Below are 26,394 nucleotides of genomic sequence, written 5' to 3' on the forward strand. Positions count from 1 at the left end.
AATTTACCATTTCCTTTTTGGTGCAGCAGTCATTCTGGTAATATATTCATTTAATAAAAATCAACATATAGCAATAATGCAAATCTTCCATTGCAATAAGAGTAGCACATTCCTACATCTCTCCTTCTGTATGTGAGTGGGTCACTGCAAACCCTCAGAGCCAGAATCAAGATCAGATACTCCAGTACTTAAAGAGGACCTCTCGCTCTTCTGGGGAGTGGCTTCAGGCCTGCATGGAGGCGAGTCTAGCCTACAGCAGGGGTGGGGTCAGCTCTACATGGGGTAGTGCAAGCTGTACAAAGGGACAGGTCTAGCCTCAGGGAACCTTAAGTGCACTGGGAGTAGGCAGAGAAGCGGACTGGTAGTAGGCACGACTAAACAACACTGCTGGTGAAAAAGAAAACTGATCCAGAGACCTAGAAAGGCAGTATTTCACCGTAGATTCCAGGACAAACCTACAGAGTTCTCACATATAGGTAAAAATCGATGAAAGCACCGCAGTAACGAGAGAAAAGTTCCTGCTGATTTCTAAACATTGACAAGTTTACATTATATTTGCCCTTAATACATAGTCTTCTGTATTTTGTCATCTGTAAATAAAGTGCTATTTGTTTGTAGCGTTTGCAGCCTGAAAAAAAAAATTTAGAAACGCCTTCAAACATTATTGTGTTTAGCGTCATGGCCACCTGATGGTTTAACGCTTGCTGTAGAGACCTTGGTGTTTTCAACAAGGAATTGTTCGCACGCCTGGAAGGTGGTGTAGAAATCGGATGAGAGTCCAGCGATGTTGGTTGTTATATACGAGACGAATGCCGGGGTAAACTGGTTATAATAGGAAATCTGTGAAGGAATGAAATATATAAATGCCTCCTTTACCCCCAATCTCAGACATGCATGCAAATGATACACCGCGTATGAATGAGAAGGAAATGCTGATTTCAGGACTGCTGAGCGAACAGTTAGAGAATATTTGCAACAAAGGGCACAAACGTGATGTTTTAAAAACGTAAGAGCTTAAACCAGCTGAATGCAAATCTAATCTACAAACGGGCAATCTCACTTTAAATTCTGTTAAATTCTAGATATGTTTACTTTTTAAATGCATTTAAATTGGTTTTAACTTTGAAAGATTGTTTAACTACCTCCTATACTTGGCTTTAAAGCCACATAACCAACACAGGTCTAAAAGCCAGCCGTACCTTTGTCATGTTTCCTTCCTGCGGCCAGATACAGAATCCAGCACAGAGGGTTTCGCTGCGGGTGTACTCCTCAGATGCAGGGTGAGTTGGGAGAGAGACGGACCGGAAGGCTACAACGTAAGGGTCCCTACAAAACAAAGCATTGGGGGCTCATATGAGGTCCTGCAACAGCCCTGTTCTATTGCGCCCATATACCGGTGTTTCTACAGGGGCAACCATTTAAAAGCGTCAAACTGGGCGCCACAGCAAACATAATAGGGCCATATGCAGCACTATTACACTGTACATCAAACAAAAAAAGTAAGGAAAAATGGGCAGACTAGATGGGCCGAAAAGTTTTTATCTGCCATCATATTTTATGTTTCTTCGTAATAATAAAGAAAAAAATGATTTTCTATGATCATGAATCATAAAAATGATAAATAGTACAGTTAGTGATGCCCCAGTACAATTAAATTTACCTTTACCTGGGTTGAAGTGATTTTTAAATGAGAACCCTTCTAGAACATCATTGGAACAATCTTGCCTATTCCTACACATTTACCACTTTGATTCACATCCTTCCTTAACAAATAAAGCCCAGAACTTGTCTGCTCACCCGGTGTCACAAGGTTGCCTTCTAGATGCCAGGATGATAAAATCCTGAAATTTGCTTTCCGTGGAACGGATGGTACTGATCACATGATAAATTGCATCATCTTCATTCACCTGCTGCAAAAGCCGACATTCCCTGCAGAATACAGAATACACATTAACAACTATATCATAAATAAAAATGAGAAATAATAATCTCACAACAAGTGGAGAACAGTGTGAAACCACAAGGCTTTGTATGGGTGTGCAGTGTCCGATTGGGAGACCTGCAACAACAGGACTGTTGGCATCTATACATCTACTCCATGCAGAGATCTATTATATTAATAGAATACTTCAGTGCATGAGATCAGCAAATTAAGTAAATTAATGTAAAATGTACATTATATCATTGGACAAGACATTATGCACATAATTATCTGACCGACACATCTGCTGCAATAGATCAGAATCTACCTTTACTCAAGTGGGAGAACTTACTTATAATAGGTGTCCCACTGGCTTCTGCGACTCAGGTCAGACAGCAGCGCAAAGGCTTGTCTGGCATCAATGGACACTTTCATTTCAACCCTAAAGGACAGAATACCGTCTTCCTCCAGCGTGTAGAGTCTGACCTGGATAGAAAACAAGACAAGCGATCTTCGTGATCGAGTAATGGATAACAATATACAGTAATAATAATAATATATATATATATTTATATATAATTCTGGTAAAAATGATGTATTTTTTGGAAAACTGAATCGCCTTATAGTTCAAGCTTTCAAAGCTACTAAGGTTACTTCTTCAGGCACCTTTTTTTCCCCTTGCATGTTGATCCTGTATAATGTATAGTTAAATCTCTCTGGGTCTATCCTGCCTTAAATAAGCTCGGGCTTAACTCAAAGAAATTCCCAGTAATTGGTGAGTGGCTTCCATGAGTTGCCACCAGTTCAGTCCCCGGCTTTCTGCTCTGTAGTACTGATGACAGTCTTTGCTGGAGAAATAACATGCACTAGTGGGACATGAGAACCGAACATAGAGATATGGAGAGCATAATATATTCTCAAGTACCTTGTTTATTTCTGAAGCCAAGACCCACTTGGTTTTGGATACCAGCATCTTCAGCGACGAAACATTATTGTAACTGAGATAAACCTAAAAAAGAATGAAAACTGAGTCATATCAAACTCTTAAACACCAGCAATTTGTAAAGAAGTTCTATTTTTTGGAGAGTTGGTAACTTCTTTTTTTTGGTTTGGAACTTACCTGGTTACTTGGAACCCATGGGACAGACAGCGGAACCTCAGACTGTTTACAGGAAATGACATATTTGCTGTTGGTACAAGAAATCCAGCATTGGTACAGATGAGGAGAAGGCAATAACCCCGCAATCCCACTCCAGACCCCTAATTTGTCGATTTGCATATGGTCAAAAAATATACATATGATTTTTGTTTGGAAAGATAATGTCCTTCTTAAGTATATAACAGAAGAAACAATAAAACAGGACTTTACAGATATGCAGTATGGAGTATTCTTTAGTTACACATGTGTTATATGAAAGTTGTGTGCAATTAATGTTTATAGTAATTTTAAGAAAAACTTATTTGAAGAATTTTACTCACCGGTCTAGTCTGATCTTCCTACGAGCGTTGGCTTCATTGTAGCGTCTAACACCATCCTGTCAAAATATATCTAATTATCCAAAAAGCACTATAGAGACAATATGGGGAAGCAAACGCGTGAGTAGCCCCAAAGGCTGCTGTGAGTTTAAGAATCTACCCCTCAATGCAGTTTAGACAGCAGCTCATAGATATGGAAATAGGGGAGCCTTATGTTTAGATTTTTCTTTCACTAAGATGCAAACCTTTTTGGGGAGTTTAATTCAGTACATGATTCATTATGGAAGGCTACTTACTCCTGGTTCGGGTTTGATCTGTGGTAATACAGAAGGGTGGTTGTTCTCATCAAGAACCATGAATGTCATGAACGCACTATTTATATGCCTCCTGGGTACGTCCATCTTGTGACTAAATGCCTCCACGCACACCCCAACCTCCATACTGGAAAGGAAACCATAGATTAATCTCAACCTGATATAAACATATATTATATTTACATATGATTGTAGAACTGTATAGGAGCATCATAGAATCTTTAAAGAGCCAATTATATTGTCAGCTTAAAGGGATATACAAAAAAAGCTGTCCCATTTATCCAGAGTATCTGTCTGGAGTTTTGGTTACTGGAAATAGTCATCCAGTGGGGACCCATTATAAATATAGTAAAGAACTGCCGAGGCCAGGGACACCCGTAACTATTAATTACAGAATACAATCAGAGTAGCATCACATCAAATAAACTCCTGGGATTCTTCATTACGAGCCATAAAGGACCATACCACTATGCAAGGGGGCATTGGGGACAATTATCATGGTCCATGGAGGATTCCATTGTTTTTCCAGGGGAACACAATACATTCTATATAGTTTATATGCCCTTTTTTGTTTTAAAATTAGCTGTGTCATTTGAAATGAAAAAAAAGTCCTTATGTACACAGATGTAGCTATGCTTTGCTGTATCTTTGTTATCCAGTTTAAATATATAATCAATTATCGCTTCTATATAATATACAACAATTAGTTTGGTTTCCCACAAACATTTGTGTACATGCAGCATTTTCATTTATTGTAACTACTTAAATATGGTATATATATATATATAATTTGTAATGTGTCTTAATAAAAGTATTTTGAGCTATCATAAAATAAGAAATAGGCGTACTTTATTTATTTTGAATTAATTGCATGTTGCAAACTAAATCTTTCTGAGCATTTCTTTAAGTCACTGCTTGTATGTTTGCAGATAAAAAAAAAACGCAGGCATTATTAAGAGGAAGCCGAAACGCCAGAAAAGTATGAATAATCCAGCCCCACTTATACCAGCACACTATATTTCCATCATGCATGAGTCTCTCCAAGTATCACCGCGATTATCTTTCAGATCTCCTTTGGAAAATCCAAAGTACATCATTCCGGATCGTGAAAAAACAACATGGTTGGTTACTTTATTGTTCTCCCAGAGTATGTGCCCTATCAACTGGAGGAGCAATAAAAACAATTGTGTACTGGTTTTATCTTACACTTCTCCTTGGGCTTTGTACCAGCGTCTAAATCAGGATTATCAGTATGAGATAAGACAAAGTCCATGGACACTTTCCCATCTCATTCTAATAATTCCGTGCAATCTGATTGATCTACTTTCCTGCAGCCTCCTCGAACACATAGCTGGATTTTTCACTCCTCTTTTACGCAGATATTCTTTTGTGTTATTAATCTGGAAATAGTTGTCCTCGGTTCCCGTAAGTGTTCAGCGGTGCAGAACAGCTTTACCTTTGCCACAAAAAACAACTCCAGCAAATAACACTCACCTTCGCAAGGGAAAAAATCTGTAATCTTAGATCTTTTGTATACAATTAAAATACCAATAGCTCAGATTGCCGAAAAAGGGCCAAGTCTTTCAGGTTGTAAATTTCCAAGAAAGGCCATCCTAGAGGTCAAAGTGAATTCAAAGAACCTAGCAGGGACCCGGCTCAGTTACATAAAGGTAAATGAAAGGGTGATAATCCTTGGCTTCTTACCAAACAACAGCCAACAGAAAATGTAAAAACCCAGATAGTTTTCTTACATTGTGATATTTTTGTTGGTCATTATAAACATGCAGTTCTAAAGAACTGAATCTTAACAGGCAGTCAAACCACAAAGTGCCATGGAATAAAAAGAATATGGCACCAGTAAATCAAAACAATACCATCCTCCTCCTTAACGTGTCACTTACCTGTCCTTGAAAGCGTTGTTCACTATTGCCTTAAGTATCAGACGATCTCCAACTTGAGAAGGTCCTCGGAAATGAAACATCTCAATGGCCTTCAGAGTTGGGTACGCATGGCAAAGACGACTGTGCGGGAATGAGTAAGACTTTTTATTAATGGGGGGGGGGGGGACAAGGGATATGATCATACCGCAAACACACAACAATGGAATAACACATGGTTCCAAATTACCCTAAATGGGTGATAAAGTATATTTCCAACACAGAGCATTTATGTTATATTAAGTGTAAGACTTTATAACATCATTTTTTTTTAATTTTTATTCAGAACAGTCATCTGAAAATGTATTGATAAGACTGAATATTTTCCTGCATAGCCAATAACTCGACGTCCTCATTCATTCATTTAACAAATTAGTGAAGACATCCAGGCTCAAGGAGCAGAGATCGGAGAATGGTGGCCGATCATAAACGGTTGTGTAGTTCATAAACAAAGGTTTCATGAAACAATGCTCCTTCCGGAACATTTACTTAACCTTATTTTGGGGATCGTTTGACTGATAAGCAAAGAGCATGCAGAGCACCAGCTGGTGGTCAGAGTGCAAACTAGGAGAATCAATGTATTTCACTCAGGTCTTATAAAAGTGTTTAAAGGTCAGGCTAGACAGTTAATATATGTAATATATATGTTGTGCTGTATCGGTATGTGGACTATAAGCCATCAGAGCCTATTATAGGGTCAGGCATGCTGTCCACAACGCTGCCCGAGCCAGGCCAGACCCCGGCCACTTTAACCAATTGAGACGCAGGTCTTCATTCCGAGGACAGTGAAAAGGTCTACTGCTGGAGGAGATGGAGGGTTTTAGCCGCTTCTGGTTCCAGCGTGGCACTGGTTCCAGCTCACCCCCCTCCTACCGGTTCCAGCTTATCCTGCTAGGCTGGGCCAGTCACCCAGTTTATGGTACAGGCTCAAACACTTGCCAGGCCATGGAATCATGGCGATTGATTGATTGATTGATTGATTGATGGTGATTGATGCCCACAATTAATGGTGCAGAAAGTTGCCTACCTAGTCATACTGCATATTTGCTGTGATCAAGTATTTAGCATTGACAAATACTATACAGACACACATGGCCTTAAAATAAATAATAATAAAAGTCAAATCTTAATGAATGGAGCGTAACAAATTACGTTCAGGAGGGTAAAAAAACAACGTAAAGATTCTCTGTGGAAAAAACAAATGGCACCTAACCAACTCCCAGACATATTAGACGTCTACCACTCCGTCTAATAGCACCTTCCATTGTATATACTATACCTGGCAGCTATTGTGGCAACATTTTCCATCCAAGCCATGATTTGCCCACCAAATGTATTCCCCTGGTGATTGGCATGAGGGGGCAAGACTAGTTCTACGCTCTCAACCCTGGTCTTTAGTGCCAGAACAATTCCATTTACCCCATCCTCTTGTTTTCTTTCTGAAACAAGATTTCCCGGAAATAAGATACACATATTTCAGGTATAATAATTATTATAAAATATAATAATATACGTAATATTCACCTATGGACAATATGCATGTATAAAAAAAAGTTAGGGCTAAGGTTGTAGAGAAACATCACATAAAATGTAATACGCAAGCAATCTGTAAGTTTCCTAAGATAAGGGAAAATGTATTTAAAACATTCTAATATTTTTTCTCAGCGAACACAGAGAGAACCTGCTAAGGATCACAAGAAGACCTACCATCTTTGGAAGCACTTTTGGTTAAGAGTTCCTTTATATTGTCAGTATGGACCAGCCTCATCCGTCGTCTCTCAGCAGCGATGCTGTACTCCAGCTTCTCCTCTTCCGTCAGAGGTATAACGGGCTTCAGCTTTACCTGCACAGAGAACCTTTAATTAACAAAAATCACAAATATATTTATTATTGACCATTAAGGATGACCACTGCTGTCCTGAGCAAAATACAATGAATTATTCACTATGACTGATGACCAGCTCTAGGTCTTTCAGAGTCATGCTTGGAATAAAGAGCTCACCAACTTGCTACCCACATAAAATGCATCTTTACCTTTATCTTAAAATACAAATTTATTATTTCCTCCCCACCTGCGAACAATAAATTAGGAAGTCACAATGCCCACTACTATCCCCAAACGGTCGCAATGAAGAAGGTCATGCTCCCACTTATCAAGGATCAGGTGGAATAATAAGCCACTGAACCACTATCTCCTTTCCCCCCACCAGACCTATCTGCACCAGCATCTCACCTTTTCGTTGCCCTGTGCCTGGGCTACAAACGTGGCATAAGCCTGACACACGTTCCATTCCTTTCCGTCGCACACATCTTCTGAGGTGACCTGGATTCCAACCTGGACAAAATAAACATAAAGGATAAATTGTTTCCGAGGATGAGATAGGTACCGGAATATTTCTAGGCACAAAAAGAACATTTGTGGTTTTTCTTGTTAGGTTTTCCTTATGGGAGACCCTACCAAAAAACATTTTTTCATAAAGAAAACGTCTGAGAAGACTTCTCCAGACAGAAGATGGGTGTACCAGGGGCTCAACGTTTTCTGTCAAGTTTCCTTGGCCAACAACACTTGGCCTCAACATTGGCCGTTTCTTTGTGTGGTGGGATACCGTACCCTTGATCCGACTCCCTAGGCCACAATACTGCACTATGTGAGTGATGTTAAAAACTGTATTTTGCATTAAGGTGCCTAAACAGAAAGGCTCATGAAGGTGATATAAATCCTTTTTTGACGAACAGTAGAAAATAAAACACAATTGAATATCAAGTAATACAAACCTCCATACTGGAGTTGAAAGCTCGGTTTACTTTTGTCTTTAAATTAACGACTTGTCCCACGCTAAAATGGAAAACATTAGTTAACACTACACTAGTAAACAAAACATATACGATAAAACAACATATACATATAACAATATGTATGTATAGATTACTGTGCAAAAGTTTTAGGCAGGCGTGGAAACAAATTCTGTAAAGTAAGAATGCAAAGTAAGTGAAGAGAAGAAAAATCCGAATCAAATCAATATTTGGCGTGACCACCCTTTGCCTTCAAAACAGCATCAATTCTTCTAGGTGTACTGGCCACGAAGACCACTTCTGACAAGACCTCCCCGGACAGTAGATGGGTGTACCAGGGTCCCGCTGTTTTATACCTCCATACACAGAATAAACCAATGGTAATTACATATTAAAATACGCATTAAATAAATGGTATTTACAGATAAAAAAACATTAAATAAATGGTATTGACAGAGTAAAATAAAAAATACTTATTAAAGCCCCTCATTTTGTGTATACATTGGGGCGGCCATCTTAACTTCCTTTTCTTAGCAAGGCCGAGTTAAAATAGCCCCCTACTTTTAAACTAAATATCTCTAATACATTTACCACGATTTAAAAGCAATAAAACACATTTAGTTTTAATAAATAGTTTTTGTCATTACCTGATTGTGTGTTCAAAGTAGATATCATCCATCGACGCGGTGACGCAGGGGCAGCCTGCGTGCCGCTCAGCTGGAAATCCAAAGGTGGATCGGTTATTAGTCCCCCTTCATCAATCCACATAAAATGTACACACAAAATAGTCTATAATCATTTTATATCATATAGGGGCAATACGGCGCAAAAAAAAAAAGATTAATAGAATTAAAATTAAATAATTTTGTTTCATTTGTGGTCATTTATATTGGACATGGTTGGTATGTATGAAATTTAAATAAAAAATGAAAAAGGCATCAGCACTGCCACTTTTATATATTTTTGCTCTTGTGCCTTAATTGATGCCAAGTACAAGAAAACCTATTCTGCAGATTTCATTATAAGGGCGTAATGCCAGAATTCTTTCAGTCTTGATTGGTGAGGCTATGTTGTACTTAAATTGATAAATTGTAGCAAGTTGTACAATAATATGCTTTTCATGTGGTTTACATCTGTATATAAATTTGCAGATCTACTTTTTTTAATCTAGAAAATCTGACTTAACTGTATAAATGTAACATGCGCTAGTTTTCTACAAACCTCACTGCCTCGGTTAGGAGCAGATTGTTTCCATTAAGATTCGTTGTAGTATTTTCTAGCGGTTGTGGTGTAGGTTCTACCGCTGAAAATGTTTTTTACGATAAGACGTTGCATCGGTAACCAAGCGTTTTTCACTAAATACAATTAAAAGTCCCGACTTGTACTCCTGTGAGTACTTTCTGCGCATGTGCATGGGGCCATATGCATTAAAGTCCTTAGGACGACGGCTCGCAGAACCAAGTCCATTATTCCTAATGCTGTTGAATGCTCAACCTTTCTGATAAATAATTCCTTATGTCAAATTTTGTCTCTTTCATGTTTTATTTTCTGGGAAAATGTCATTCTCATGTGACGCAAAAGCAGGCTCTGATAGGCTGTTGTCGAAAATGCTTCTTAAATTATTGTGTTGTTTTAATGGGATTGAACCTTCGGAGGAAAGAATACAATGACAGATCTATTACTTGCTTAGCATACGAGAACAATGAACGATAGTGGAACCGCAACCTTAACACATGGGGGTTCTGGTATTAGAAAGTAAGTTTGCCTAATAAACACCATTGCATAGATTTATTGAATTCAAAAAATAGAATTATTGAGAACATTTTGGGATTTATTCACAAATGAATATAAGTGAGTTTACGGAAGCTTTGACAAATTGTATGATGTCATCGAGGCTCTTTGAGAGGTGGGGGATGGGTGTAATATACAGAGCTGGATGACTGGGCACTGAGCAGATAGTATTGGTGAAAATGAATGAGTGAAGATGTTTGTGAATGATTTCAGCAGGTACACTGTGACCCCGGAGACTCGGTGAGTCAGGACTAGGAACAAAGCATTGTTCGCCTCCTCATGACTCATCAAACCAAGAAGGGTTTCAGTAAATCACAGACGCTTTGCTAGAACACGTAGATACAGCGTCGCGTAGCATTAAAAATAAGGGCTTATCCACCAGATCGCCCAAAAAAGAGAGAGAATTATTTCAGACATTATACAGGAAACTCGTTGTGAAATTTAAAGGGTCTCTCGGAATCTTTTTTCTTCATTTAATTCACTGTAAATGGACCAAATGGCCCTACTTGCCTATGGGCCCCGGTTGTTACCATGGGACATTGGCGTGTTATGGACAAACTGCGTATTTATCTACATTACCTTCTGCTTTTAGTGCATATTCCAACCGGCACTACTTTGCCTAAAGCTCTTACATTACTTCGAAGAGATGTCGCCAATACACACTTCCCCGACGGCAGCAAAATATCAACTCCCATAAAACAAACCGTATCTTTACGGCTGCGCAGAGATTCATGGGAGTTGTATTTCCCGCGGTTTCCATCCCAAGCGCGGGGGGGGGGGGGGGGCCCTCTCACCGGACAGGCAGGCAGCGGTGTCTATCCATTTCAGCAGCTGGCCGGTGCTGAGCTGGCCCCGGTGATTGGCGTGAGACGGCATCACCATCTGACTCATGTGCACCTCGGTGGGATTGCGCACATTGTCTACGCAGTCTTCCATGACGAGAGACTTTCGGAACCTGCGGGAAAACTCATCATATTTACCATTTGTGTTAATATTCAACCTAATATATCTCTGAAATAAGCAACAAATCACATACAAGGGAACATACGTTGACATAAAGGGGCACGTGGGGGTCCAATTCATATCTCATATTGTCTCGTAAACACCTTTGCCTACCTATAATTCTTATTTTACACAAAAGGCACAAAAGGGTTAACAGCAGGAAACCATGCATTGTAGGGTAAATAGTTAAGCTAAGATACACGCACTAACATCTCAAGAATCCAGCTGCCATCACACTGCAACTCTCATCACTGCAACCCAATGCATTAAGAAGAGCTGGAGAGACATTTCCCCAGATCTGCGTTATTAGGCGAGGGAATGAGGCGTCCTGCGGAGAAGGGGAGGCGCAGGGGAAGCAGCTGCACCGGGTGGATATGCGCCGCAACTTGAGATGGTAAAATTAGGAGTTACAGATAGAAAGTAGCACTATCGTGATATGAACGGGTTTAACCCCTTAATGACAAAGCCCGTACATGTACGGGCTCAAAATACATTGTTTTCAATTGGTTTAGGGACCGTATAGAAACATTTTAAAAGTTACAGATACAAACAAACGACTCCTACGGGCGACACACATGGAGCCAGTGATCCAATAAACAATCCACGTTACAGGGGTTAGAGGGGGGTGAGGGGTTATAGGGGGATGACCATATGCCAGGGGTACCTCTCCTAGGACACGAGTCAGTGTCCGTCCACCTGCTGCGTGCCCTCGGCTCGGGTGTTGGTGTCTCGCCGTCCTCCCACTTACTTCCTCAATCCAGCAGAGCAGGCGTGTTTGAGTCTGTAACCGGCGGAGCGAGGATCTCGCTTCTTTCTGCTCGGTCTACTTAATGGGATTCACCGTTCTACAAAACCAATGCGAGGCATCAGGACAGAATCAGACTGCGCCGACATAACAAATAACAGCGGGAAGCAGTAAATCAGGACGGGCTCGGACCATGCCGGCTTCATACCTAATGTATACGTTTACATACACCGTGATGATATCTGATCATCAGGACAGGCTGAGACACTCAGAAGATTATTGTTTTCCCAAATAAGTCATTTATGTGTTTTACTTTATTGGGAGGGTGGTAGATAAGTGGAACAGCCTCCCAGAGGTGGTAGAGGCTAATACAGTGAGGGAATTCAAACATGCATGGGTTAGGCATAAAGTTATCCTGAATCTAAGATAAGACCAAGGGATTCATTAATCTCTGACCCTTTAAATCAGGGGGAAAAAAATGTTTTAATTATAACTACTAATAATAACCCGACACGGCGACGATGAGGTCAGGTATTAGGCGAGTACGTCCCAGTAACAATAAAGGACGTATACAGCCAAGGATCGGGACAGAGGGTTAGTACTTTCGGTGTCAGATCTGTTACCGGGAAATCACGGAAACGCAGAGCAGGAGGATAAAGTTTCCTTAAAGGAGCGGAGAGCTCGCCGGGCGCCCCCACCTGTCACCGAGGCACAGTGTGACCGAGTCCGCCCTCGCCGTGTATTTACCGCTTTAAGGGAGTGAGGCAGTGTGGGTAAAACACGCTGGCTGCTTCGTTAATGAGTTCGATGTGGGGCCCCCGCCGATCACTCGCTGATGGGGAGAGGTTTAAAGGGAACGGCTTGGAAATGACAGTTATTTGCATTGCGGTGTGTAATTAGTAGCCTGCTGTATTAAAGGATCTAGGGTCATGGGGTGACCTGGTCCACCCTCTGGTTAATGAACTTGCCTGTTGTATGGGGGTCATGGGGTGATGTGGCACTCAGTGGGTTAATGCCTGCTGCAGTATTGCATAGTATGTAGAGATGCCTCCCTGTCTAGGAACAAAACATCTAAGCATGTGTTATATGTTTGGCTGCGCCGGTCAAGTAGAGAGGGGGTCGCAATATAAGTCATTTTTCCGGAACACGCATACTTTCACATGTTGTTGACCTGTACATGTAACGTGTTGACCTGTACTAGGTGAGATGTATAAACTTACAGAAGGGAATCGGTTACGTGTCACACATGTCCTAGGGGGGCTTCTTTACATGTATGATCACAGGGTGGCCACATCAGCCACTTTTTCCAGGACACACATGTTTCACGTGTTGCGGATTTGGTGCATGTAGTATGTGGTGTATGTAAATGAGCCACTGATTCCCTTTCCGTGGCTTTATACACGCAACACGCAGCATTTTACATGTACTGGGGACAAAAAGGGAACCTAGGGGTCTATTCTCAGCTTCTTTACCAATATCACCAGTCATCACGTGTTACATTTAAATGGTGCTTATTAAAAATGCATCAGACAGGGCTCCCCTGCAATATGCATTTACTGTAACTATCCGCTGATCAGCCCGCATTACACATATAAGTGACAGAACACCCGTGACTGCATGAAACGTATACTTAACATCAGGTGTAGACGACATACAAGTAGCAGAATTTTTCTGTATGCTTTGTACATAGTGGGGCTTTTAAAGCGGGAGTTAGCTGCGGAGGTGCAAATTTAACTCACAGACATTGCTATACAGGCATATTTCTTCTGAAAAAGAGCTGGCCCTGGTTTCACTATGCATTATACAGGGCCAGCCCTTTTGGAAGGAGGAGGTCACTTGGGTTTACTCTTCATTATTCATAATAATATCCAAATGTTTGAACTCTTCTGCCTCTATTCTGAATACGCTGCATTGTGTGTGCTGTCATTACAACTTTAACCAGCAGGTGGCAGTGTGCTCCTTCCCCTCATATACCCGCATAAAGCTCATTTGTTCCTTGTGTGAAGCCTGGATGGACGCTCCTCACAAAAGATCTGAAAGGCTCTGCATTTATTAGCCTGAATTTAAGTGGACATAGACAGCGCACATTGTCGCCACCAGCTGTATTCACCACGCTTACCGCTAACAAAGCAGATTTCAGTGTTTGGCAGAGAGAAGTGGCTCGGTATCCATTCAGCTTCTCTTTTCATTGGTCTGAAGTTATCGATTACGGATTTAACTCATTGTGTCTGTGAACGGTAGCCTAGACTAGTAACCCCGCTACTTACACTAACAGGTTTACTTACCATGTTACAGTTTACAACGGAACAGGAGGTACAATAAGTGGGGTTCTATAATACAGTATTCTACAGACGTGTTGATCGGGGTACGATAGATATGATTACATTAGGAAATGATCTTCCTGCCCCGTAGAGCTTGCAGTCTAATTAAGTATCCAGGACATGTGGAATATTGGGACTCTTGCCATTGCTTTGCGTCCGCTACGAGAAGCGGTAATTCAATTAAGAATAACAATGACTGACAAGTCAACATCATCTACGGACATCGTCTATGGAATCCCTAAAGGGAAATCCAGATTGATGTCATTGTGAAGAATCGGGGGCAGCGAATCACATTGCAAAGGAACGGGTTGATAAGCGGTTTGCGGTGGTGCAGAATTACCCCGTAATGTACAAAATCAGGGCAGTTTGGGATGAATTTCCTCGCTATGTCTGCCTTTGTTAACTCAACTATCTAAACCAGGTCACCTTTGATTTAGAGCCAAAGGCTTTTTTTTGGTTTTTGAGTACAGGCCCCACGACTCCAGAGAGAGAGAGACATGTCCGGTTTCTTTGTTATTCGACGTAAACGGTGTAAAGTCTTTCTCGCCGTGGAACAAAGGCTTTGTATATTAGTACAGGGCACAGAGTATATCTCCCTAGAGTACGGGGTTTTCGGATTATCACGCCTTAGCGCGTCAACCCTAGAGGCTGACGTTTTTAAAATGCCTTAACGGAGAAGGACCTGATGCCTCTGGCCATCGGAGGGTTAATATGTATGTCCGGTATATAACCACAGAGCAGCATAGAAGCTCTTTAGGGCAGGAACTGTTAGCACAGCCACACGTGGAGCTCACGCAGGGGGGTATACAACAAGTCATATAATGTTACAGGCAGCAGCAGGAGGGGGGGGTCGTTCTGTCCTCCTGGGATTCTACTTTCAATCTCCTTCCTGATAATGGGGGAGTTCAGCGTCACACAGATCCCGCCGCCAATCAGCAAAAACCTCCAGCAGTTTCAAGCCCCCCATCGTAGACTCCAGCTCTAGAGGCTGGGGGCAAGTGTATGACAAAGTAACAGCTGGTGTCACCGAGTGACACTGCGAGCTGCTCAGTACTCCTATAGATCCTGCCCTGTGTGACATATGCATCTGCCACCAGGGCCATGTGGAGTCTTCTAACTAAACCTTTGTCCTCACGTCTTATTGTGTCGCACGTTATACAAATAGTGTAAAACACACATTTATTTGTGACCAGTTGCCTACAGGACTAGGAGAGGCCTGGAAGGCCCCTTATTGACCCGGGCGGCTATTGGTTTCCTGGCCAGATATTACTCCATAGCGTACAATGCAATAAACGCCCGCAACAGCTCATGGACCCGAAATAAAAACAGCTTCTGCAGAACGTCTTGGAACGCAGACCTCCGATAAACAAGTTGAGAGTCAGGCTAAGAGCGGCGTGTCACCGGCAACCACCAAGTCTCTGCTTACTGGAACCACTGAGTCATAGTTTGTTACTGCGGCTTGTCTGATTACGGTATCTTAGAAAAGGTGGTTCTGTTGCACACGATGACGGCAGTGCGGATCCTAAAGGTCAGAGCAGAGGCGGAATAACTATTGGCACAGGTTTTTCAGAGCACCGAAGCCCAGAGGCATGAAGAGGCCATGTTACATTACATTGATTTATATAGCGCCAGCAGATTCAGTAGCGCTGTTACAATCTAGAATAATCTAAAGTCACACACTGTAACAAACTGGTACAAAAGGAGAAGAAGGCCCCGCTCCTGTGAGCTTACAATCTAGTCGGTGATTGAGGGGGAGTGGAACAGTAGAAGAGGACGGCTTGACAGGGTCTTGGATGATCTGTAGAGTTTGTTGGCTGAGAGTGTTAGGAAGAAAGATTGTACAGTTCTCGAAAAAAGTTGAGCTTTTGAAAATCGCGTACGAGGGAGAAAGTCTGATGGGACGGGGAAGGGAGTTCCAGGGGAGCGGTACAGCGCGGGTTAAATCCTGAACGCTGGGGTGGGTAATGGCGGTAGAAGAAAGACGCGGAAGGCCATGTGAAGGCTGTCGGCTCTGAGGAGTCAATGCATTTCCAGCTAGAACTCAGATGAAAGGGGCTTCTACAGCGTTACGCACCGGGGCTGCAGGCGAAGGCGCTCTGCCTCTGGGTTGGTGGTATATCCAGTGTGAAAACGGAACGCTTATTAATGTAATAAGAAAAAAAGATGATAAACTGCAGTATCAGCCGATAATACAGTCTAATGCGGTCGATACCATAATAAGAACGTGCGCGCAAAGTGCTTCTGGTGCGAAGTTTGAAGGGTGATCTTGTTATCATAGCAACCAATAGAATGGTCCAGTCAACAAGGACATTTCATTGGTTACTATGGTGTTAAAACGACTTTTCAATTGGTCACCATTATACTTTAACTCCCATTATGTTCTTTAAATAAGAAAGAAAAAAATCGGCAAAAATCTATTACGTATATCCCAGTTTAGCGCTCAAAGTGTTAAAACATTGGGCCTGTACAACAAGGCCTCCTCGTGATTGCCCAATCAGCTTTTGGCTAACTGCTCCGCAGCCCTGATATCTGGAGATCTCCCGGCCAAGATGCGGAGAATCTTAAAATACACACAATGGGGGGCTCAATCCTGGCGTCACCACCTGGCTACACAAATGGGTGGCTGAAAGAGTTAAGCATACTTCCCAACAGACCCTGCTTTCGGGCTGTGTCCCGGGTGGCTGCCAGGACTGAGCTGTCCTAACCGGCCCAGCAAGCTGTTAGACGTAATGGAGGTCTGTGCTGTATGGAAAACTGTATATATATAAATGTGATTGCTGAATTTTATTAACCGCATTGTAATTAGCATTACGACCCATTCGTATTTGGCCTACCTGGGCCAGACTGGGGATGACAATGAAGCCCTGGCCCTTTTGTGGCCAGTGGCCACCAATGATATAAATGTGGCTAAAGCCTGGTTGTGAGAAACCAAATGCTATTTTTCTTATGCTCGTTGTACCAGATGGGGCCCAAGAGCCACAAAGTCAGGTACCAAAGTCAGGTACTGCCCGTTACAAGACAGTGGATTATTATGATAATCTACCTCTTTAATGTTGCGAGTTATTATTGATAGGACCTCCAGGTTTGTAATTAACTATTTGCTAAGTAACTAAACACTAATCCTTATCTGTAAGATGTACTAATAGACTCAATTACACATACACTTCTCTATCACTAAATCCCTATTATGAATCTAATCAATACTGCGCACTTCCAAATACTCCGCAGGACTGCAAGAGAATTGCAACAGGAATTGGGGAACCAGGTCCGCGTGCTTTGGGGTAGGAAGGTTGCAATATCTCTAGAGCTGATCATTCTCCTTTACCGACATAAAACATGGAGCCGTCCATTATGGTTTGCACTGGCTTGTGTATTCAGATGGTCCAAAGCCACATATAGGGACATATCCAGGATGCATGGTGGTCAATCTTTCAGTACTACTAGAGCGGAATGAGTTCATTAACATACATCCGAGTCTTCTGCTTCCTACAAACAGGAACATGGTTCTACCGGTCAGAGAGACAAAGGTCCTATAGTGCTAAATGCTCACTGTTTCCATACAGCCTCCTTCCATTGGGAGCGTTTCAGAGATGGACAAATGTGACAGATGGGTCCTTCCCATAGTGAAGCTGATTTATTTTTTCTTTCTTTGCCCCCCCCCCTACTTTCCTCCAGGGATTACAGCTCTCTCTCCAAATCTTAAAGGGAGAGTTTCAGTATGAATGATTTATAAGTTTTTAGTGTGGTTTTGCATTGTTGATAATTCTGAGCAATTCAAGTTTTTGATGGCTTTTTGCTTCTTTTTGGTTTACTGCCCTTTTGACCCGATAAATCTTTCTGCAGTATCTTTGTTCTGAAGAAAAATTGGATATTAGTAGTATAACGACCATTGTGGTGGAAATCTATTACAAAACACTTTGATTTTACATTTCTCTGTCCTATAGTCATCTGTAGAAACAGTAAGGGGCGTAGGAAAGCGGACAATAAATACTTCTCTATGTGTAATAAATGTGTAGTTCTACTACAAAAACACTTTATCATGTTAATGATTTCCTTTGTAAGCTTCTGAAAAGTTGGGGCCAGCTGGGCCTGGTGAGATTCTACAATTAATGGTATATTGAGAAACAAATGTAACCCTTGAAGACCTTCTAAAATTGTACATTGATGCCCTTAAAGAAACAAACCCTGAAAAGGTTTGTGAAGAACCTCAGGATGGACATCAACAGCCAAGGTGAGCTAGAATGGTTGGATGTGTGGTGGTGGTGGTGGTGAAGTAATGGTACCTTGAAGATATCCTTGGCCATTAGGCCATCTCAGATCTTCATAAACCCCACTTTGCACCTGGCGCTTCCTGAATTCTAAAGGTAGACATCACCATGCGTCTAGCCATCATTAAGGAACATTGTCAATACACCCCACTATGACAGATCATGTTTGGTGGGCAATAAATACTGTACTAAATGATGCAGTCCTTTCAGCTTCTGTTTATTTTCCTTGGAACTAATTACTAAGATTCCAAGGGGAAGGTCAGCACTTTCAGATCTTTCAATTTAACATGATTGTTATTGGCATCTGAGAAATCCCCGGCACCTTCTTTTACACAATCAGGAAGCCAGTTATCTTTTTTTTTTAAGGTCACGCAATAAGCATGACTTATTTAGGCAACAATATTCTGGTCAATTCCAGTTGCTGCTTCGTTCAAGCGGAGAGGCATAACCGACAATGTGTATTTTGAGTTCACCATTTGAAGGTTTGTCCACGGCTTTGTTGGAGTAACTTGTTCATTGCGTGGAGGGGGGGTGCAGGGCTGCTTCTTCTCAGTGTATTAAAGGAACAATCCGTGGATCAGATGCACTTTAATGCTTATGATAGCTAAGGGGTCCCTTTAAATGTACATGCCCCCCCTTCTTCCATTGTCTGCATATTCCCCAATATACATTCGTCTCTTTCCCCACCCCACAGATATTTTCTGTTTAGCTGAACAAATTTTCCCACACATGATATAATTAACACCAGTAGCGTCACGAGGGTGTCTAATAAGACCCACCACGTGCAAATACGCGGAAAATGCATTTTAAAGTACTTTCATACGCATTCTTCTTTGATGAGGCGGTCGGGGACATTAAACTGTCCCCTTAAGTAGAGATTCTCACAGCATAAAAAATACTCTCAGAAAGTGTAAAGCGTGTCCACCAACTTCATGACATCAGTGTTCACATCACATAAGGGTCACGGGTGTAATAAAAACTTTGATGCTTCCTAATAGTCCCTCTTTAGAACCGAAACTGTCCCCCTTTCCTCCGTGGATGGTGGCCTTTCCTAGAAGCTCAGAATGTTGGCTGCGTATGAATGTATCACAGTGTTGCACAACCCTAAATGTCACAATAGTGTTTATAGGAACAACAGTAAATGTGTTTATACATAGTGTACAATTGTCCTTCTAATATGTCTTGGTAGAGATCTACACCCTAGCCACACATTCGAAAAAACATCCTTAAAACAAAAGTGTCCTGCTTTGGCCTTTTGAAATTTTACGATGTATGTTGCCAAGCGCCTAAGGTTTTACGGGTCTGCGAGTGTGATGATTATATGTAAATATTTATTTTTGTATTTACAAAAAAGATTGTAGGACGACTGGAGGCGCCATTAAATATACTAGCTTCAGCAGAATGATGTACGCCGCTACATGTTAATTACAGATTTTCTAAATTTCATTTTTTTATTAATTTGAAGACGTCGTATAAATACCTTTATTGTTCCCTATGTGTGGACAGCTATACGTTGTCCAGCCGTTGGTATATATACAGATCTAATGCAGGCACCTGGCCACAAAAACGTATGTTAATATATACCTTAAGCTGTGACGCAGCAAAAAGCCCCAGGATGGGTGTCACATTTTGATATTTAGTTGAAAAAATTGTTTGGTTACACCTTTAAGCAAACATCGGGTAAAAAGTTGGCTGAAGCCACTTTTTGATCCTATGCCAAGGAGAGACATACTGTTGAGAGTGGAGATATGGTGCGGAGTTGTACTGCTGTCTCAAAGAGACTGCAGAGCTGAGCGCTATCCTACTTAGTCACCTTTACGCTACTAGTGGACCCCGGGGGGCATTATGAAAATATCTTCTTTCTTCCCCTTGTTTTTAATGTGATGCATATTAACGTCCCAACGCGAGAACCATTTATTTGATAAATAAGAAAAACACAAAATACAACCTGGCTTTTTTTCTGGCTGGACAGCACACACAAAAATAATGGCACGAATAGAAACTAACAGGAGAGACAAACCAGATTTAACTGGAGACCAAGGCAGGGAATGTAGGATGCAGGCACAGGTGTGTCCACGCGTTCAGGTAAGAGGCTTGTGAGTAAACACGCAGCTCATCTTTCCAGTAAATCTGCTTTTTGTTTTCAGCGACTCCAATGGAATGATCAGAGATATTTAACACATACTGGATGCAGCAGTGCTTAGAATGGACATTCTCTGGAACTACTAGATAGGAATATAGAATTTGACAAATAAGGTCTCGGCGTGCGGATCTCAAGGGGCTGGTTACAGGGGAGATCCCTGATCCCTAACCCGCTCATAGACTGGCACAGGAGAGGGCATGGGGTGCTTCTTTGGGTCAGGCCCAGGGCCGCGTCAAAGTTAAATACCCCACTGGCTGTAAAAATGTCTATTATTAAGAATAACATTATGCATACCCCATGCATGTTTACATATAATAATAATAATACAACATAGGTTTCACTGCATAATAATATGCAGAATAATATGCTTCAGCAGGCAGGGAACACACCAGGGTTCATATAGCAGGTATCGGGCACAATTCCTTCCTGAGCTGAGCGAAGACTTGCAGAGTCTCGGGATTCAGAGTAAGCTATGGCAGCATGGTAACAAATGTCCTGATAAAATAAATCAGATGTGGTTATATGTTGTTTTTCTTTCATACATACAAGCATGCTGGCAGCCCTATGTGTGAATCAGGCAATGAACGATTTGGAGCATCCATTGGTTGCTATAGCAACTGCACTTTTATAGTGTTTTACACATCATACCCTTAGGCAGAAGGGAACCACTAGGGTCCACTGTGGCCTTGACTGCATCTGAAAGCGGCATTCTAGCCATCGTTTACATTCTAATGCAGGATAGATGAGGGTCCCCTTTATATGAAAGTTTTCTCACAATTAAAAATGCATGGAAGGATTGTAAAGAAAGGGATTCTGCAGAAAAAAATATCTTCATTGGTGGTGCTGTGTGGGACACTGGGCTGTCTCTTTAAACTACTTGATAGATTTTGAATATATATATATATATATTATATATATATGCATGCCTTGAAGCCTGTACTTCATACTAAGTATCTGAGTATTTTGAATTACTGAGATATTTAGCCTAACAGCAGTGGCGGATAACAGCTGTACCATACCACCCAACTGTCCTCTTGTAGTGAAGACAGTCTTTCTTTGGGTCTGAACCCCCTTTGTCCGATTTCCCTCAATGTACTCCTTTTCTTAGCCCAGAATATTTGCCGGCCATGAGTGTATCACAATAATGCACATAGAAACTGTATTGATAAATTACATTTTGTAAATAAAGTGCATTATTCTTCTAATAAATGACATTCAAGAACAAGCCTGAGAAAGTGCAGGACATCTACTCTGTATCTAGTACAAGAAATTGAGATGTCTTCTGCTCCCTGGATATAAAAGTAACCTAAATGGGTTTTTTATTATCTTTTACATTCAATATCAACAATGTGTCATTAAAGGGGGTTACTAAATCTTGCTAAAGTGATATTTTTTCTGTGTATAGATATGGCATTTAAAGGGGCAGAAGTCTCAATCTGGGGGCTAACCTCTAACATTGCCCCAACCTACAAACAACAAAAACGACATATTAAAGGGACACTCCAATCATCATACGCACTTTAATGCATGTATAGATATGGAGACCTACTGAAAACGCATTTGCTGTCTTTCCACATCCAAAGAAAGCTAATGAAGCTTCGGGACATCTTGGTATCTGTGCAATTAAGGGATTCATTTAGGAGGGTGACACAACCGGGAATACATATATAAAATACTTTGTGTATAGACCAAATGCTATACTAAAGGAGGCTCGCGCTTCTCAACAAAATACACATTTCTTGCAGTTTTCACACACTTTGTTACTATGGACAATCTGAGACACTCCTACAGTGGTGTATTTACCTTGGGTGATGCCCTAGGCCCGATGCAATGTAGTGCACCCCAACTACCCCCCTCCGCACGAGGCAACCTGAATGCATTAAAAGGGGCCCGTTGCCTTTAAGACACACATAGCTGTATGTTGGCCAGTTGGGGATTCCTGTAACCGGCCCATTGTGCAGCGGGACATGGGGGCTTTAATTGCCCAAGAGGGGTATGCCACCCCCTAGACCTGCATCCCTAGGCATAATTGGCCTATGCGTGGATACATCCCTGAATTCCTGCTAAGAGATATGGTCAGGGGAGAAAAGTGGAGAGAAAGCTATTTGGGTCCCAAAGAAGGGCTGATCTTCCAAAAAATAGGCACTTGGTAAACAAAATAATATTTTCCTTTTTATATCATCACTATTTATTTTTATTCTCATTTATCTATAAATATCTGATTTGAGTCCCATGTGTATTTAGGTGTCCAGTGTCTCAGAAAAGGCCTACAATCAATATTTTCAGCTTTGGTCCTGCCAGATCATTAATCTTATTTTGGCCTGTAAGACCTAAGGAAACAGCCGCTGTAACCCTTTGAATGTCTCTCCTCACCTTACTGACACTAAGAGGGTTAGATTACAGTAAGTGCTTCTTTCATTCATAACATTAATAACATGGGTTTATGAATGAAGCTGTGTAAATATACATTATTCTCAGGAGCACCCAAAGTCTTCAAGTGGAAAATGTCACTAATGACATCTGCTGCTAATAAATATTATACTTATTAATAACCAAGCATGTGCAAGGTGTTTGTTATGATATCACTGGCTTGTTTATGAGCAGAACGTGACACAGATGGTTTATTAGCCCTATAATATACCTGCACACGTGATGCAACATGTGCAGAATGACATATTCAGAGACGGGGCATTAAGATCAGGAATATGATGAATAGAGAGGCAGGCAAAGTGTCCATACAAGGACACCAGTGTCCATGGCAAGGGTTGTGAAGGTACATAAGACATCATTAGATTGTCCACCACAGACCCCAGTAAATGTCCACCATGAGCAACGTTGGTGCCGACCCCTGGCCAGCTCTACCAAAATAGGGAGAAGACCCCATGTATGGTCGGGAGGTATGGTTTTTCTATATAAAATCATCTGAAGACCCCCCATTTGTGCAGAAGACCCGGTGATTTTGCCTGATTAATCACAGTGCAGCCACTGGGCAAAGTAAATTAGCAAAATGTTTAGGATTGAGACGAATCATTGCCACCGGCAGTCATATCTAAAAGTTCTACCTAATGCTAAAACATGAAGTGACAATCGTACACATTCTAGATTTTCTTAGATGCAGAATTAAAATGTGTTGTGTATTTTATTGTTTAAAGCTCCCCAGAGATAAGTTTACATTTTTTGTCAGGTTAGTCCCTGGTTAAAAACATTGAGTCTTGAATGTTACTTTTTGCAGGTCTAAAATGTCCCATTTGGAATTATTAAGATCAGCTGACTGATCCTTTGAGCAAAATTGCATAGTCTTGCATTACCGGTGGCGCATGTAATGGGGTGTTAGACGAGGACATGTGGGATTATGACATTACGTGATGGAATGTATGTATATGAAATACAAGGTCAGCAAATCTGTCTTCTCAGGAAGAAAATTATGGTAGGAACAGAAACTGATCTTATTACATCAAATCCGCCACCAGAACAGCTTGTTTGATCAAAAAAGGTATTTTTCTGTTAAAGAGAAAATAATGGTAAAATACAGTCTATGTGTCTGTATATATATATATATACATCTCTGCAAATGTTTAGAAGGTTGGTTATTATCAGTTTTAATCCTGCATTACTTATTAGTAGGTAAATATAAGCCTTCAAAATACTGTGTACAACGCTTTCTTTTATGCAGAATGAGGGGAATATATTTCCATGGGACTTCCCATTTAATTTGTGATAATGGAGGCATTAATAAGAACGTGAAAAAGTCTCTCTACTTTATGGGATCTCCCTCTTGGGATTTCTGATCTCCACAGAAGATTGCGCGGAGCACCGGCATATGACATCATATCCCAGCGCTTCGTAGCGAGGACAATGGCTGTGGAGGTGGTGGCCGATGGTCCTACCCTGAGACGGGGTGGCCGGTGGCCCTGCCCTGGGACGGGCCTAGAGAAGTGCACAAAGTAAATATGCCACTGGCTATATTTAGCACTATTTATGTAACCAAGAGTTGACACATGGGTTTGTAGGAGTGGTGAGGCTTCAACTCACTAACATTAACGTTTGCATTATGAAAGTTCAACCTCGATGAACATTTGCTGCTAGAAAGGAGGTGATGGCTCCACATGTCTCAATAGGCGAGGTGGCCCTTCCTAATTTAACTACACATTATGCAGGACCAGCAGAAGCCATTCCAGTAGAACCACACTGTGACCCAAAGTGAAATCACAGAGTTAAAGCGGAACTCTCCTGCAAACTCCCGCTTTATTGAGTAAACCTTAGTATTGTGACTTTTAGGGATGTAGAACATTCACGTCCACCTAACATGGGAATGAAGAACAGAGATAGTTGGGTCCCAAAAAAGCATGATACAGGAGGAATGATACAGACACCATGGACATGATCATTATACCTTTTCTAAATGTGCCATTGATTAAAATGACAACATGGCCACTTGCCTTAAAGGCACAGCACATATTTTGTGATCATTATACCATCACAGAAAAGTCTAATTTGTTACTTTGTTACTGTCCAAGATGAAGGTGAGACAGCAAAACGGTGATATTGTTAATAGTGCTGTGAATAACAAAGAAGTGCTGTGTTTTGACCCAGAGCTGACCTTACATTTTCATTGTAAGGTATTTGTCCACTTAAATAAATTAGCAAATCTTCTCATGCTTGAATGATGTCACCCAATCTGGTTTGTTTAATATAATCTTATCAGTTGTTGAATCTGCATTTAACTGTGTAGGGTCACATCCCACCTAGGGTAAGGGGACATGTTACTTTTCCTGAAGCATGTCCAACATCAAAGGTGAGGAGGGGAAAGGACCCTCATAAACACAGAAAACTCCCAGGACTAACCACCATAAAGGACCATTTGTCTTCACAGAATGTCCATTCTAGCCAAACATCCCACTTTTCTGAATTAGTGAACCATAAAGTCCAGTCTAGACTATCAATTCACATATTCCCACATAGTAATGTAGCACAAATCCTAATGTGATAAGTTCTTTTTTTCTCTTTCAATATACTTTACTTCCTATCTGTGCTGAAAACCCAACGTACTTTGCACTGTTGTTTGAAATAAGTTAGCAAAATAAAAACCTTCAAGGAAAGAGCTCCATTTTTTACTTGGGTGAATCCCACAGATTCACATGTTCTGCATTCACTGGGCTGTATATAATATGGAGCGATAGGGGCACCTGCCTAGGACCTTAGGGCCCATTGGAACTGTCCCTTTAGCCTTCTCTACAGCCACCATAGCCCGATAGAGGTCTGTGCGTCTGCCTCTCGTGATGGTTTCTTCCTCAACTCCTGCGCGGACCCAAACCAGAGAAGAAGTATTAGTGGAGAGGTTTTTAGGTGATTAAAGGGACATCCTAATGTCCCATGCAGTTTCACTGGAGTTTGCTATTATCCATCATATGAATATAATGTGGACCTAATCTATAAGTAAGAAACAAATGGCAGGCTAGTAGAACTGGTGTTGTACATCGTCTCCCCTCTGGCAATGCTGTACACCACTGACAGCTCACCCGAAAGCAACTCCTGGGTGGAAACAACGCGACAAGAACAAACAACATTAGCGGGAGATCTTTATGTAGCATAGAGTTGGGAAGGTTTGTGTGCAAAGTTTCAGGTAATAAGGTCCGACTATGGTGCCCAAAGGTACACTTTCCTGCTTAAAGAATACACGAAA

At 41.4% G+C, this 26,394-nt stretch overlaps 1 protein-coding gene across 1 annotated transcript; it reads right to left on the reverse strand.

The window, feature by feature from the left end:
- Positions 1-654: 654 nt before the first annotated feature.
- On the reverse strand, positions 655-11,168 carry LOC149288459 (acyl-coenzyme A thioesterase 11-like). The gene is made up of 15 exons (XM_089491644.1): positions 11,027-11,168; positions 9,089-9,158; positions 8,424-8,484; positions 7,882-7,983; positions 7,356-7,491; positions 6,928-7,087; positions 5,613-5,732; positions 3,694-3,838; positions 3,401-3,456; positions 3,042-3,108; positions 2,847-2,930; positions 2,274-2,407; positions 1,798-1,929; positions 1,200-1,326; positions 655-840 (listed from the first exon to the last, which is right to left on the reverse strand). The coding sequence occupies exons 1-15, from the start codon at positions 11,166-11,168 to the stop codon at positions 655-657; spliced, it is 1,722 nt and encodes a 573-aa protein (XP_089347770.1).
- Between the last annotated feature and the right edge of the window lie 15,226 nt (positions 11,169-26,394).

Source organism: Sceloporus occidentalis, unplaced genomic scaffold, assembly GCF_023333645.1.
Source record: "Sceloporus occidentalis isolate IW3139 unplaced genomic scaffold, rSceOcc1.0.p SCAF_51, whole genome shotgun sequence".
Taxonomy (NCBI): domain Eukaryota; kingdom Metazoa; phylum Chordata; class Lepidosauria; order Squamata; family Phrynosomatidae; genus Sceloporus; species Sceloporus occidentalis.